This window comes from Camelina sativa, chromosome 20, assembly GCF_030686135.1.
Source record: "Camelina sativa cultivar CO46 ecotype springtype chromosome 20, ASM3068613v1".
In the NCBI taxonomy this organism is placed as follows: domain Eukaryota; kingdom Viridiplantae; phylum Streptophyta; class Magnoliopsida; order Brassicales; family Brassicaceae; genus Camelina; species Camelina sativa.
This window is the reverse complement of record NC_141899.1, coordinates 11,930,558-11,943,971: the sequence shown is the minus strand read 5'-3', so window position 1 is coordinate 11,943,971 and position 13,414 is coordinate 11,930,558. Positions and strand designations below refer to the sequence as shown.

The window sequence follows — 13,414 nt, the reverse complement described above, 5'->3', positions numbered from 1 at the left end:
GTGGATATGTTTTTACACTTGGAGGTGCAGCAGTGTCCTGAAAATCTTCCAAACAAACTCTGGCAGCTAAATCAACTATGGAATCTGAATTCATAGCTTTGGAGATAGCTATGTCGGAAGCTGAATCACTTTGTAATTTCTTGGAAGACATCCCAATATGGGGGAATCCTGTGCCTGCAATACGTACACACTGTGATAGCCAATCGGCTTTGGGCAGGGCAAGGAATACCCATTACAATGACAAATCTCGTCACATCAGAGACAACTTATCTCAACTGGTGTAGTTACGATTGATTACATCCATACAAAAGAAAACCTAGCGGATCCATTTACAAAAAGTTTGGCGCGAGATCAAGTTATAAAATCATCAAGAGGAATGGGTTTAAAGCCTACGACTTAAGAGGATTGTCCGAAAGCACTTACGGCCGATTTATTGAATTAAGGAAAGAGATATCATATCTTGCCTCCGTGATTTATTTTATGCTTTATATTATGCTTTTGTAATTCGTTTCTGATTTCGTTAGTTTAAATACAATTCACATATTTTCTCAATTCGATTTTTGCGCTCCTAACAGTCCTTGTGGATCATCATCACGCGATTTACCACCAGCCGCCATGGAAGATTCACAAACTTGTCCTTCAAGTAACATAGATCACGCCAGAAAATCCATAACAAACATTCCCCTTGATCTCACCATCGTGATACTCTCTAGACTGTTAGATTTAGTGGAAGTGAATATGTTGAAATAGAGAGTTTAGAGAAGAGAATGTGAGAGACTTTATTAGATTAGAATAGAATAGTTTACAATCTGTGTACAAGTCTTTAAATAGCAAAAAGAACTAGGGCTACACTCTTTACACTTTGTCAACTAGGTGATAGAGGCATAAGGAGGGTGGATCTCCATGGTGATAGTGACCAAAAATGGTCTCCTAGGATGAAATCAACATGTGACTCTTCCTCCTCTTATCTCCTAACGTCATTAAGAGCATTCTAGATCCTTCTTATTGGCCTTAGATAGACTGAACACTTCTCTTCATCATGTACTTCGGCCTTATTGGACACTTGTCTGGATGTCCGTACAGCTATGACTAGATCATGATCAATACTGCCCCTGAAGCTTAGCCTAATGAAATGGCTAAATTTGGAACCCATGAAGCATCACCTCATTAAAAACCTTAACATAGAAAACCTCATAGGACAAAACTATGTTAAGAGGAAAAGAGTGGTGATGTCCATGTGTTAGGCAAGTCGATCATGGGCGTGTAAGGTCTACAAGTCCAAGTTTGCGATGGATGTGTTCACAAACCTTGGGACATGCAGCCTTAGTAAAGATATCTGCCAATTGGTCTTCACTTTTGGTGTAACAAGGGAGTGTCACTCCTTCTTCAATCTTCTCTCGAACCTTATGGCAGTCTACTTTCAAAGTGTTTGGTTCTCTCGTGAAAAACAGAGTTGGTAGCTATGTGGATCGCTGATTGATTATCACAATGCATAGTGATTGGTTGCTTGGACTCAATTCCGGGATCTTTAAGGAGTGCTTTAAGCCATGTAAGTTCATTTGTTAGCTTCCTCATAGCTCGATACTCTGCCTCTGCACTCGAACATGAAACCACCTTTTGCTCTTCGACTTCCATGTTACCAAGTTCCCACCAATAAATGTACAATACCCCGTGGTCGAGCGTCTATTTAATGTATCACCAACATAATCCGAATCACAGTAGCCTACGATTTCAGTGTTTGAATTCTTTCCCATCCAAATGCCCTGACCTGGACTTCCCTTAATGTAGCTCAAGATTCTTTCCACCATGCTCCAATGGTACTTACTTGGCGCTTTCATGTACTGACTTACCTGATTCACAGAATAGCACAAGTCAGGTCGTGTAATTGTAAGGTAGATTAACTTACCTACCAACCGACGATATCTTGTTACATCTTCATATGGCTCATCTACTGGATCCAATGACTTATTCTTTTCCTTCTCCCCCTTTCGCTTGAGCTGGTAGTCGTCAGGAAGTGGAGTGCGAGCAGGTTTAGCTCCAAGTTTCCCTGTTTCACTCAAGAGATCAAGAGTATATTTGCATTGAGAGAGAAAAAGGCCTTCCGGAGAGCGGCAAATTTCAATCCCCATAAAATATTTGAGTTCACTGAGGTCTTTAATGTCAAACACAGATTTGAGAAAGGTTTTAGTCTCCTTGATGTCGTCTGTGTTGTCTCTAGAGACAATAATGTCATCCACATAAATGAGAACAACAACGATGCCAAGAGAGCCTTGAAGAGTGTGTGATCAGCTTCAGAGCGTCGGAAGCCACGGTCTTTGAGGGTGGAGCTCAGTTTATGGTACCAAGCGCGAGGTGACTGCTTGAGACCCTAGATGGCTTTGCGAAGACAAAGAACTTTACCCGGAGCGACAATATCCTCAACACCAGGAGGCAGCGTCATATAAACCTCCTCATCGAGTTCCCCTTGCAGATAAGCGTTTTTAACTTCCATCTGCCAAAGGTCCCATGAAAGATTCACAGCCAAGGAGAGAACCACATGCACAGTGTGTAACTTAGCCACCAGTGCAAAGGTCTCAGTATAGTCAGCACCATACGTTTGTGTAAACCCCGGGCAACAAGGCGAGCTTTGTAGCGTTCAATGTCACCATTACTTAAGTATTTGATGGTGAAGACCCATCGAGAGCTGACAGCTTTCTTTCCTTTTGGTAAGTCTGCTTCATCCCAAGTGTGGTTGCGGATCATGGCACCCGTTTCTTCTTGAACCACACCTAACCATTCTTCACTCAGACTGGCTTCATCATAGGGTTGAGGGATATAATGGTCATCAATCTTGCTAATGAAGGCTTGAAACTCTGAGGGTAGAAGCTCAAGCGAACAAACAGATTGAATAGGATGAGCGACGGCTTGGTTATAGTAATAGAACTGCTTATCTCACAAGGTGGAGGGATGGAGGCTTAATACGTGTACTCCGACGAAGGGGTTGGACAGAGACAGTCTCCTCTTGAGGCCTAGGTTGAGCTTCATGAGGTGATGGAGCACTCAAGATATTAGGATACTCTGTATCACCGGTGTCATCAGTAATTGCTGCAGGTCTTGATGTAGGTGTTGTAGCAGAAGCAATAATCGTTGTTGTATCCGTAGAAGAAGAGTCTGCAGTAGGAGACGGTGGTCTGTCCGAACCTTGGTGTATTGGTGGGATAGTGTTGCCAAGATGTTCAAGGAGGAACTTCAAACTCGCGGATCGATCACTAGAGGAACACGAGAGATCTTTCAAGTCATTCCAGTCGCCCTTCCCAAAGTAGCATGCATTTTCGATGAACTTAACATCGCGAGAGACAAGCATACGGCTCGTGGTTGGATCATAACATTTATACCCTTTCTGACTTGTTGAGTAGCCTATGAACATACACTGGATGCTTTTGGCATCAAGTTTACTTCTCTGTTCCCCTAGGATTAAAACAAAACAAACACATCCGAATATGCGTAAGTGATCCAAAGAAGGTTTGCTATGATTGAGTACCTCAAAAGGAGATAAATCTTGGAGGATTTTTGTTGGTGTCTGGTTGATTAAGTAACAGGCAGTCATCACAGCATCTCCCCAATATCGTTTAGGAACATGTGTGTGAAACATGATCGATCTTGCAGCCTTCATGAGGTGTTGATTCTTCCTTTCCGCCACTCCATTCTGTTGAGGGGTGTAAGGACAGCTCGTTTGTTGTCAGATGCCATGCTTGGCTAAGTGTTCTTTGAATCGATGACCTGTGTATTCTCCTCCATTGTCTGATCTTAGTACCTTTATTTTTGCATTAAAGTGATTAGTGACATAATTCCGAAAGTTAACAAAAGCATCATACCTCACTATAATTTCATTTCCAAAATAGATATCTCCATATTTGAAGATTTTGGAATTGAATTTTTGTTTAAATTTTTATTTTTTGTAGATATTCATTGCTAACATGATTCTCAACATAAACAACAATTTTGTTTTAAAGGAGTTAGAGTCCAAAGAGATCACTACGGCTAGAGATGGTTTGGAGTGTACTTCTGGACTAATTTGAAATGAGTCAATCGGATGCGGAGATTTCCATGCTTGGTTGAGATTTATGTTTTAATGTAAAAAACAGTGAAAAATATGTATTCTTTGCTTTTCACAAAGAGAAAATGTCAGGAACTAGAAAAAACATCTAATTTGTTTACTTGCTAATTGCGAGTTAAGGTTTCACCAAAACTTTTTTTTCTTTCATTTTAACCTTTTTCTTTGTTAAAAGGTGAAAAGGAGAACTGTTGGTAGAAGAAGAATCAAGATAGTAAAAGATCAATAAATATATAAAATATTTTAAGCAAAGAAAAATAAAATACTTATGATATGTTTGCAAAAAAAAAAACAAAAAAAAAAATCAAAATATTCTTAGGATACTTGATGGCAAGCATCATTTTGATAGAGATGGAGGGATCTTCTTAGTGACAGCTTGATCACCACTGTCATCCAACTGCTTCATGATCCTCCTCATCTTTTTTGTTCTCTTGTTTCTGTTTTGTGCCCCCTTAATAATATTTATACTCGTTTAATTAACTTTAATAATTCATGTTACTATTCCATTTAATCCATTTCTTCAACTGTAGTAAAAAATAATAAATTTGAAATTTTTTAACCCATTCCCATTCAATAATGTGAAATAGTTAAAGTATAAGAATGTAATACTTTTTCCCTAGACCGACAACTTCATGCCTACTCGATCCGGTCCCTTAAAATATTGTGGTGGGACAAGCTAGCCCAAAACACCAACGGCATGACCCGAGCCGACTCGATTGAATGCATTGACCGCGACCAAAAAATAAATGAAAAAGGTAAAACAAAATAAGAGCTGTAGTAAATAAAATATTTACCCAAAAAGGTAAAAGGACACGATTTGTGACAAAATAGTACGCAAACTTATAAATTCTCCAATTTAAGTCCAAATGACTAGACGCGTAAATTTCATAATTTCGGATTTTCCAAAATTAACAGTATACTACAAAATTGGAACAGTCATTAGTTGTAAATAAAGAAAAGTATAAGTCGTCTGAGTCTCTCGTCTCTCCCCCGCAGGCTTCTCTCTCCTTGTGTGCACAGATCACTCTCTCCTTTTTTGAATTTTCCTCTCCATCGGACGGAGGTGTCATTTTTACGTTTCTAAATTAGGGTTTCGATCTCACCTACCGCGAATTTGCTTATGCTTCAGCTGTAGTTTGCGGTTTACTTCGTTGGTAGATCCGGTTTCGATCTGCTCCGTGTGAGGCGGCGGAGGACGGTGGATCTGAGGGACTACGTTCCACCATGACCGGAATGAGAGGTCTCTCAGTCTTCATTAGCGACATACGTAATTGCCAGAACAAGGAAGCCGAACGACTCAGAGTTGATAAGGAGCTCGGGAACATACGTACATGCTTCAAGAATGAGAAGGTTTGAGGCTTCTCTGTGGGCATTCCATTAATCTTCGTTTTTGTTTTTATCTATTGAGAGTGGTAGTTCAGTGTCGAAGTACCCCTTGAGATTCTGTATTGATTAGAGATATTGGAGATGTTTCTCCTTTACAGTTACCTATTCCTCTGAGATTGTTTAACTTAAAAAATCAATTGGAATGCCTAATGTTAGAGATGATGATAGGTTGATACGTGAATTAGAGAAGAATGTAGTTGAAACCCCACAGTTGACGAGAGGGTAGCTTTGACAGGGTGTATAGTGTTTCCATTGTATAGCTAGCTCATATGCTTTGGTATTAGCCGTCAATTACACTTTGAAACGTCATTACTGCTTTCTACTTGGAATGTCGTCTGTGTATATCAAGTGCATAGATGGGACACTACTTTATGTTTAAACTACTTTATATCTTCTGATCAATCAAGATATATAAGAACAAAGAATATCTGAAGATATTAAGGAGCTATAAAGAAAGAACGGCCAGACAGTAAATTCGGTTACTGAAAGATTGGAATTGCAAATTACGAAGTAGAGTAAGCTGTGTTGATGTAAGATGTTTTGGGTGGAATTTTGGTTCTATACCATAAGTGGCAGATCTGTACCCGGCCTGTAGTGGCCAATTGGACCAACACCAGATTTATTCTTTTCTGAGTTTCATTGTAGAAATGATTTATTCATGCACTCTTTGATTACTCTCCGTGATGTTTTAAATTTTACAGGTTTTGACACCATATAAAAAGAAGAAATATGTCTGGAAAATGCTTTATATACATATGCTAGGCTACGATGTGGATTTTGGTCATATGGAGGCGGTTTCTCTTATATCTGCGCCAAAGTATCCAGAAAAACAGGTAAGCAAACGTTTTGTTTGCTCAAGAAATGAAATATTGCTTTCTAAGGCTAGGAGAAGAGGATAGGCGGGGTTATTTGTTTGACTAGTCTAGTGATCAAGCTGAAACGGAAAAAAAATCTCTGTAGATTGTGGAAAGCTAGATTTAGATAACCAGGAACCAGTTATTGTTTTCCCAAGGGTTTGCAATTTCAATTTATATTAGTTTATGCTCCCTACCTCATTTGCAGGTATTGAACTTTTCATCCATGATTACAGGTTGGCTACATTGTTACATCTTGTTTGCTCAATGAGAACAATGATTTTTTGAGGTTGGCAATAAATACAGTGCGGAACGATATTATTGGTCGGAATGAGACTTTCCAATGCCTAGCACTAACCTTGGTATGTGGGCTTTTGTCCATACTACGTTGAGATCTTTACTTACAGCATAGTGAGCTCTTTCTGATTGTAGTTAAATGACTATTTTTGTGGACGTCGTTGAATACATTATGTCTTTTGTGCTCTATTATTCATGATTCGAAGCCACTTTACTACATTAAACTTGTATTACCTTTTTTCTAGCTTTCTTACCTTGCCATGCTTACTTTGTCCTGTAGGTTGGAAATATCGGTGGAAGAGATTTTTCTGAGTCATTGGCTCCTGATGTTCAAAAGCTACTTGTAAGTGACTCCAAAGGAGGAAAGGTTATGGGTTATTTTCAATATAAGTAAAAATATTAATGTTATGGGGCTTCTCTGCTGTAGATTTCTAGTAGTTGCAGACCTCTTGTAAGAAAAAAAGCAGCATTGTGCCTGCTGCGATTATTCCGAAAAAATCCTGATGCTGTCAACGTGGATGGCTGGTACGTATTAGCACTCTGGGTTATTGGTTGTTTGTTTTTACTACTACACCTTTCATATATCCTCATTGTTGTATATATTCAGGGCGGATCGTATGGCACAACTTTTGGATGAACGAGATATTGGTGTCTTGACGTCTTCAACAAGTCTTCTTGTAGCTCTGGTATCTAATAATCATGAGGCGTACTCAAGTTGTCTACCTAAATGTGTCAAAATTTTGGAACGCCTTTCTAGAAACCAGGACGTTCCTCAGGAATACACATACTATGGCATTCCATCTCCGTGGCTCCAGGTTTGTCTTAACAAAGCTTATTTACTCTTGTTTTGATGGCTTTATTTTTTTTAAGCACTTCTTTTTTATTCCCGTGCATTTTAAAATTTTTTATGTGAAATTAGCTTATAGAAATAGAGGCTTGACCCATCTTTGGTGTATCTTTGTTGCTCAGTTAAAGGTATCTTGGATACTTATATATCTTTGGTTAGTACAGGTTAAGGCAATGAGGGCTCTTCAATATTTCCCAACCATCGAAGATCCCAGTACCAGAAAAGCTCTCTTTGAGGTTCAGTTTTTCTTGTGTAAATCTCTAATATATGTCTTCGAATTCTCTCTCATGGCATTTCATGGAACTTTCAGGTCCTTCAGCGAATATTGATGGGGACAGATGTTGTGAAAAATGTAAATAAGAATAATGCGTCTCATGCTGTGCTGTTTGAAGCTCTATCCCTGGTAAGTTCGTGAGACAGCTGAGAAAAAATTGATGCCATGAATTTTACTAGTTCACTGGCATCTATTCCCTTCCCCTTCACACTTCCTCAACTTCCGGTTAAATCACAGTTACTCAAAGCAGGATACTAGTGTGTTTTAAAATATGTTTTTGGCTTCGCTGGAGAAACTTCGAGTGTTGAATTGCTTGCAGCTACGTGTACAAAATTCTTTGTCTGTTCTTATTCTTGTTTGAACGTAAATAGTATTACATGCTCTGCTTGAAGGTTGCGACACTATTTATAAGAGGTTTATCATGGATAGTTGACTTGAGTTTGCTTAACAATCCTCTGGCTTAGTGTGCAACCTTCTAACTTATTAATGTGTTTCAATATAGGTCATGCATCTTGATGCTGAGAAGGAAATGATGTCACAATGTGTTGCTCTTCTTGGCAAGTTTATTTCTGTCCGTGAACCCAACATCAGATATCTAGGCTTGGTGAGATCTCGCATACCCAATTCCTGCATCTAAGCCTAGCTAGAACAGTAATTTGTAAAGTGTTTGGTGGTTCACTGTGTGGCTTCTCATGATGCATTTGTCGAGAACATTGCAGGAAAATATGACACGAATGCTGATGGTCACAGATGTTCAAGATATCATAAAGAAGCATCAGTCTCAGATAATTACTTCTTTGAAAGACCCTGACATCAGGTTGGTTTATATTTGCCATCTCAGCATTAGCTTTTATGGCTTGCGAACCTCTTTAATACTCTACTTTGGAACCTGTACAACAATCTTTTCAATCATGAAATCGGTCATAGCTCTATTTTTCTAATCCAGAAAAGATGACTAGCTTGGATGAATATCACTGTCCATTTGAATTTAATTCTATTTACGTTGCAAATTGTGGCTTTTGTTACAAGAGCAAATAGTTTGATATACATTCTCTTGGCTCTTATGTTATTGGTATCAGATTCACTGTTGGTTGAACTTTCCTGCAGTATTCGTAGACGTGCTCTTGATTTGCTATATGGGATGTGTGATGTGTCAAATGCAAAGGATATAGTTGAAGAGTTGTTGCAGGTTAGACTTTGACCTTGCTTCATATTGATATTTTCTTGATTTGTAGTCTCCTTATGACTTGTGAAGTTTAACAGAAAGGAAGGATTAAGTTGTGTAGTGTTTAAGCTTACATGAAACCCAAAAATACATTGCAGTATCTTAGCACAGCAGAGTTTTCGATGCGAGAGGAACTATCACTTAAAGCTGCTATCCTTGCTGAGAAGTTTGCTCCTGATCTCTCATGGTAAGGAGAACTCGAAAGAAGTATATGTACACGTTTTTCATGCAAACAATTTCGGTTACAGTGACATGCATTGGCGATTGGCCATTTGGTGTGACCTTTAGATCCTTGCACAAGCAATTGCTTAAAGATGTTAATTTTGATGTTCTCAGGTATGTAGATGTGATCCTTCAGTTGATCGACAAGGCTGGGGATTTTGTTAGCGATGACATTTGGTTTCGTGTTGTTCAGTTCGTAACAAATAATGAAGACCTGCAGGTTTTTACAATTGTTAGGATAAATATATAGTTTATCCTATCCATGACATTCAAAAGCTTACAAATTTCTTTGATCTGACAGCCATACGCCGCATCAAAAGCAAGAGAATATTTGGAAAAAATCGCAATACATGAGACCATGGTGAAGGTTGTACATTCTTGCTTCCCATAAACAAATTCTCTATATTGCATACTCCAAATAAGTTATAGTTATCATTTAAATTGGAATTAGAGCTACTACCTTACACATTCTGATACAATCGTATCTGTATCTAAATTCTTGGCAAAGTAACAATGATTAATACAGAAATATTGGTTATCTTCTAATTTTTCAGGTCAGTGCTTATATTCTGGGGGAGTATGGTCACCTTTTAGCTAGACAACCTGGATGTAGTGCAAGTGAACTCTTTAACATCTTGCATGAAAAGCTTCCCACAGTATCGTAAGGACAACACAAACGCTGCATTGTGCTCTTCTTGTGTTTGGGTATGTCTTAAATGCTTCCTCTCTTTTTTTTCGCTCAGGACTCCCACCATTCCTATTCTTCTTTCCACATATGCAAAGCTTCTTATGCACACTCAACCCCCGGATCCAGAACTACAAAAAAGAATTTGGGCTGTATTTAAGAAGTGAGACTTGCTAACCTTGTTGTCCTTCCCCAATGTTTTGCTTATTATATTATGTTCTGTTCTTTTCTGGTAATCAAATCAAGTTTCCTAAAAGAGTTTTGTTTTGGCAGGTATGAGAGTTGTATTGATGTAGAGATACAACAGAGAGCAGTTGAATACTTTGAATTGAGTAAAAAAGGGGCTGCCTTTATGGATGTATTAGCTGAGATGCCAAAATTTCCAGAGCGCCAGGTTTCTAAATTATTTTATGATTCTACTGTGATGGGACTTTTGTGCTAAAAGATTTAATGCTGGTTTTTTTGTGTCTCTTCCATAGTCTTCACTGATAAAAAAGGCAGAAGATGTTGAAGATACCGCAGACCAGAGTGCCATCAAGCTTAGAGCACAACAACAGCCTTCGAATGCTTTAGTTTTGGCTGAACCACAGCCTGTTAACGGGGCACCCCCACCTTTGAAGGTTCCAATTGTTAGTGGAAGCACGGTGAGTACTTCTCTTTGTAGGCCCCGATTGAGACATTTTTTGTGTGCTATGTCTTATATAGCACTTACTGTACTTTTATCTTACTAATATTATCTCTGACAGTCTGTTTTTCCTTGCATTTCTAGCAGGACCCCGATTCAGTTGCTCGATCTCTCTCTCAGCCTAATGGAACTATAAGTAATATAGATCCAAAAACTCCATCACCCGATCTCCTTAGCGACCTGCTCGGTCCTCTTGCAATAGAGGCTGCACCTGGAGCTGTCTCAACTGAACAACATGGTCCCATAGGGGCAGAAGGCGTTCCAGAAGAAGTTGATGGTTTTGCCATTGTACCTGTTGAAGAGCAAACAAATTCAGCAGAGGTATTCTTTTCTTCTTCCTTTACTTTCTTTGATATAGTAGATTTTAGCATGCATGGAATTAGACTTCTAATTTCTTCTAGCTCATTATTTCCCTATGTTTTTTAATTATCCGCCATTTTCCATTATATGATTCCTCTTTTGTAATTATTACGAAATAGTATAATGTTTACTTAGATGGAATCCTACCTAAGATGTTCTATCTCAAATAATACTCTCTGAGGAGTTTTTAGATTTTGTTGCAGCTGCTAAACTTGGTGGACTTGTCGTAATTGACAGTGTATACATTTACAGTCGATGTCAATAAAAGAAACCAAACCACTTTTGTACTCCATAATACTATTAACATGCTAGAATTGTTTTCTTATACACTTTTGTTTTCTTTAACAGCTGATCGGAAATATTGCCGAGAGATTCCATGCTTTATGTTTGAAAGACAGTGGTGTCTTATACGAGGATCCTCATATTCAGGTCTTATCTTAGTTTTTTTCTCCCTGCTTTTATATATTCCAGTACGCAGATTGCAGACAGGCAAGGCTCCTACTTTTTGAGCTTTCTTATGTTCCTCATTATGTTGATTGTTGGTATTCCTCAGATTGGCATCAAAGCTGAATGGAGAGGACAGCATGGGAGACTTGTTCTCTTCATGGGAAACAAGAATACTTCTCCACTTACATCAGTTCAAGCTCTAATACTACCCCCTGCCCATTTAAAACTAGATCTGTCTCCAGTACCTGATACAATTCCTCCTCGAGCACAGGTACTTTTGTTTGTTGATTTTTTTTTTCAGTTTACTACTCAATCTGTCAATTTCTACTCATTTCTGCATACGTTACTAAGTGTTGCAATTTTTGTGGTTATAGGTACAATCTCCACTTGAAGTGATGAACATCCGCCCTAGTAGGGATGTTGCGGTTTTGGATTTCTCTTACAAGTTTGGTACAAACATGGTACTTACTTCAACCGTCCATTTTGGTAATCGCTTATTTAGTATCTGTGACTCTTTCTGACATGCTGGATATTTATAGGTCAATGCCAAACTACGCATCCCAGCAACCTTGAATAAGTTTCTTCAACCTCTACAATTGACATCTGAAGAGTTCTTCCCGCAGTGGAGAGCACTTTCAGGGCCACCCTTGAAACTTCAGGAAGTTGTATGTATCTCCACAGCTTCTCTGACCAAATTTCAAATAAATGTATTTGGGTAGTGCAGGAAAGAAGTAAAATGCTCCTGACATTTCTTTTCAAAGAAATTAGTGAATTAGCTTTCTTCGTAAATTCCTTGTAACAACTAATGATTGTTCTAGCTAAATCACAACACTAATAGATAACATCCTATATCCACTGATAGATTATTTCCAACACTTCTACATATGCTTGTTAATGCGGTATAACTTATACGTGTATCATAATCTTCTTGCAGGTTAGAGGTGTAAGACCTCTAGCTCTTCCGGAAATGGCAAATCTATTCAACAGTTTTCATGTGACGATATGTCCTGGGCTTGTAAGTAATTGTTTACGATCTCTGTTCTTCTTTCCTCATGCTTGTGTGCTAACTTGTATGGTTTTCTATTATAGGATCCAAACCCTAATAATCTAGTGGCAAGCACAACCTTCTACTCAGAAAGTACAGGAGCCATGCTCTGTTTGGTGAGATTTCAACCAAGTTTCTCTTATTGGTTTTAGCACTTGTCCTAAATTTCTTATACGTACACACTTGATAGTGCACTCTCAAAAGTCTGTTTTGTGACATCGTTTGTATTTTGTGATTTTCAGGCAAGAATTGAAACAGACCCAGCGGACAGAACCCAATTGAGAATGACAGTAGGCTCCGGAGATCCTTCCCTTACATTTGAGTATGATAATCTCTGCCTCTTAGCTTGAACTCAATTACAGACACGACGTGTTTTCATCTGCATTTGTTGACCGACCTCTTTTATGTTCAGGTTGAAAGAATTCATCAAGGAACAACTTATTACTATTCCAATGGGATCTCGAGCTATAGTTCCAGCAGCAGGATCAGGACCAGCCCACCCTGTAGCTCAACCACCTAGCCCAGCGACTTTGGCTGATGATCCTGGAGCTCTACTTGCTGGCTTACTATAAATTGATTGGGGTAAGATATTACTTGCACATGGCGAAAGTTTTTTTTTATTATTATTTTCCGTTATTGTAGAATATAATGTGGAAAATATGGAATGATGGGAGAGTAAATGTAGAGAAAAGGGAGAGAGAGGGGGAGCGGGAGGGTTTAATTAGAAAAGCTAGTTTTTTATTATATTTGTGCCTGGTATCCAAAGCGGGCGAGTTGAGTTAGCTACGAAATTTTGCATTCATTCTTGCACATTTGTATTGTGAGGTCAGTGGTTGTATCAGCTTGTTCTTGTTCCTATATATTTTCAATCGCTTTCTTCATGATTTTTCTGAGAGAGAAGGACTATTTTCGCACTAGAGATTCTAATCTAGTCATAAAGGGGAAAAACAAATGCATACCAAACGCATAGCATTTCCCTTATGAATTTCTGATC

General features: G+C 38.6%; 1 protein-coding gene across 3 annotated transcripts; it reads left to right on the top strand.

The window, feature by feature from the left end:
- Nucleotides 1-4,946: 4,946 nt before the first annotated feature.
- LOC104770613 (AP-2 complex subunit alpha-1) lies at nucleotides 4,947-13,306 on the top strand. 3 transcript variants are annotated; one of them, XM_087505931.1, is made up of 27 exons: nucleotides 4,947-5,443; nucleotides 6,181-6,312; nucleotides 6,570-6,695; nucleotides 6,911-6,973; nucleotides 7,058-7,155; nucleotides 7,238-7,445; nucleotides 7,642-7,713; nucleotides 7,788-7,880; nucleotides 8,254-8,355; nucleotides 8,471-8,568; nucleotides 8,859-8,940; nucleotides 9,075-9,163; nucleotides 9,313-9,418; nucleotides 9,500-9,565; nucleotides 9,753-9,859; nucleotides 9,942-10,046; nucleotides 10,157-10,277; nucleotides 10,363-10,527; nucleotides 10,656-10,889; nucleotides 11,277-11,357; nucleotides 11,482-11,646; nucleotides 11,750-11,836; nucleotides 11,915-12,040; nucleotides 12,310-12,390; nucleotides 12,465-12,536; nucleotides 12,663-12,742; nucleotides 12,833-13,306. In XM_087505931.1, exons 1-27 carry the CDS (start codon nucleotides 5,318-5,320, stop codon nucleotides 12,990-12,992), a joined length of 3,045 nt encoding a protein of 1,014 aa, XP_087362057.1. In that variant the 5' UTR covers nucleotides 4,947-5,317; the 3' UTR covers nucleotides 12,993-13,306. The 3 variants fall into 3 exon arrangements, with proteins under 3 accessions (XP_087362057.1, XP_087362056.1, XP_087362059.1); XM_087505930.1 differs by having other exon boundaries at nucleotides 4,966-5,443; nucleotides 10,653-10,889; XM_087505933.1 differs by lacking the exons at nucleotides 9,942-10,046; nucleotides 10,363-10,527; nucleotides 10,656-10,889; ... (6 more) ...; nucleotides 12,663-12,742; nucleotides 12,833-13,306 and having other exon boundaries at nucleotides 4,966-5,443; nucleotides 9,753-9,903.
- Nucleotides 13,307-13,414: the final 108 nt, after the last annotated feature.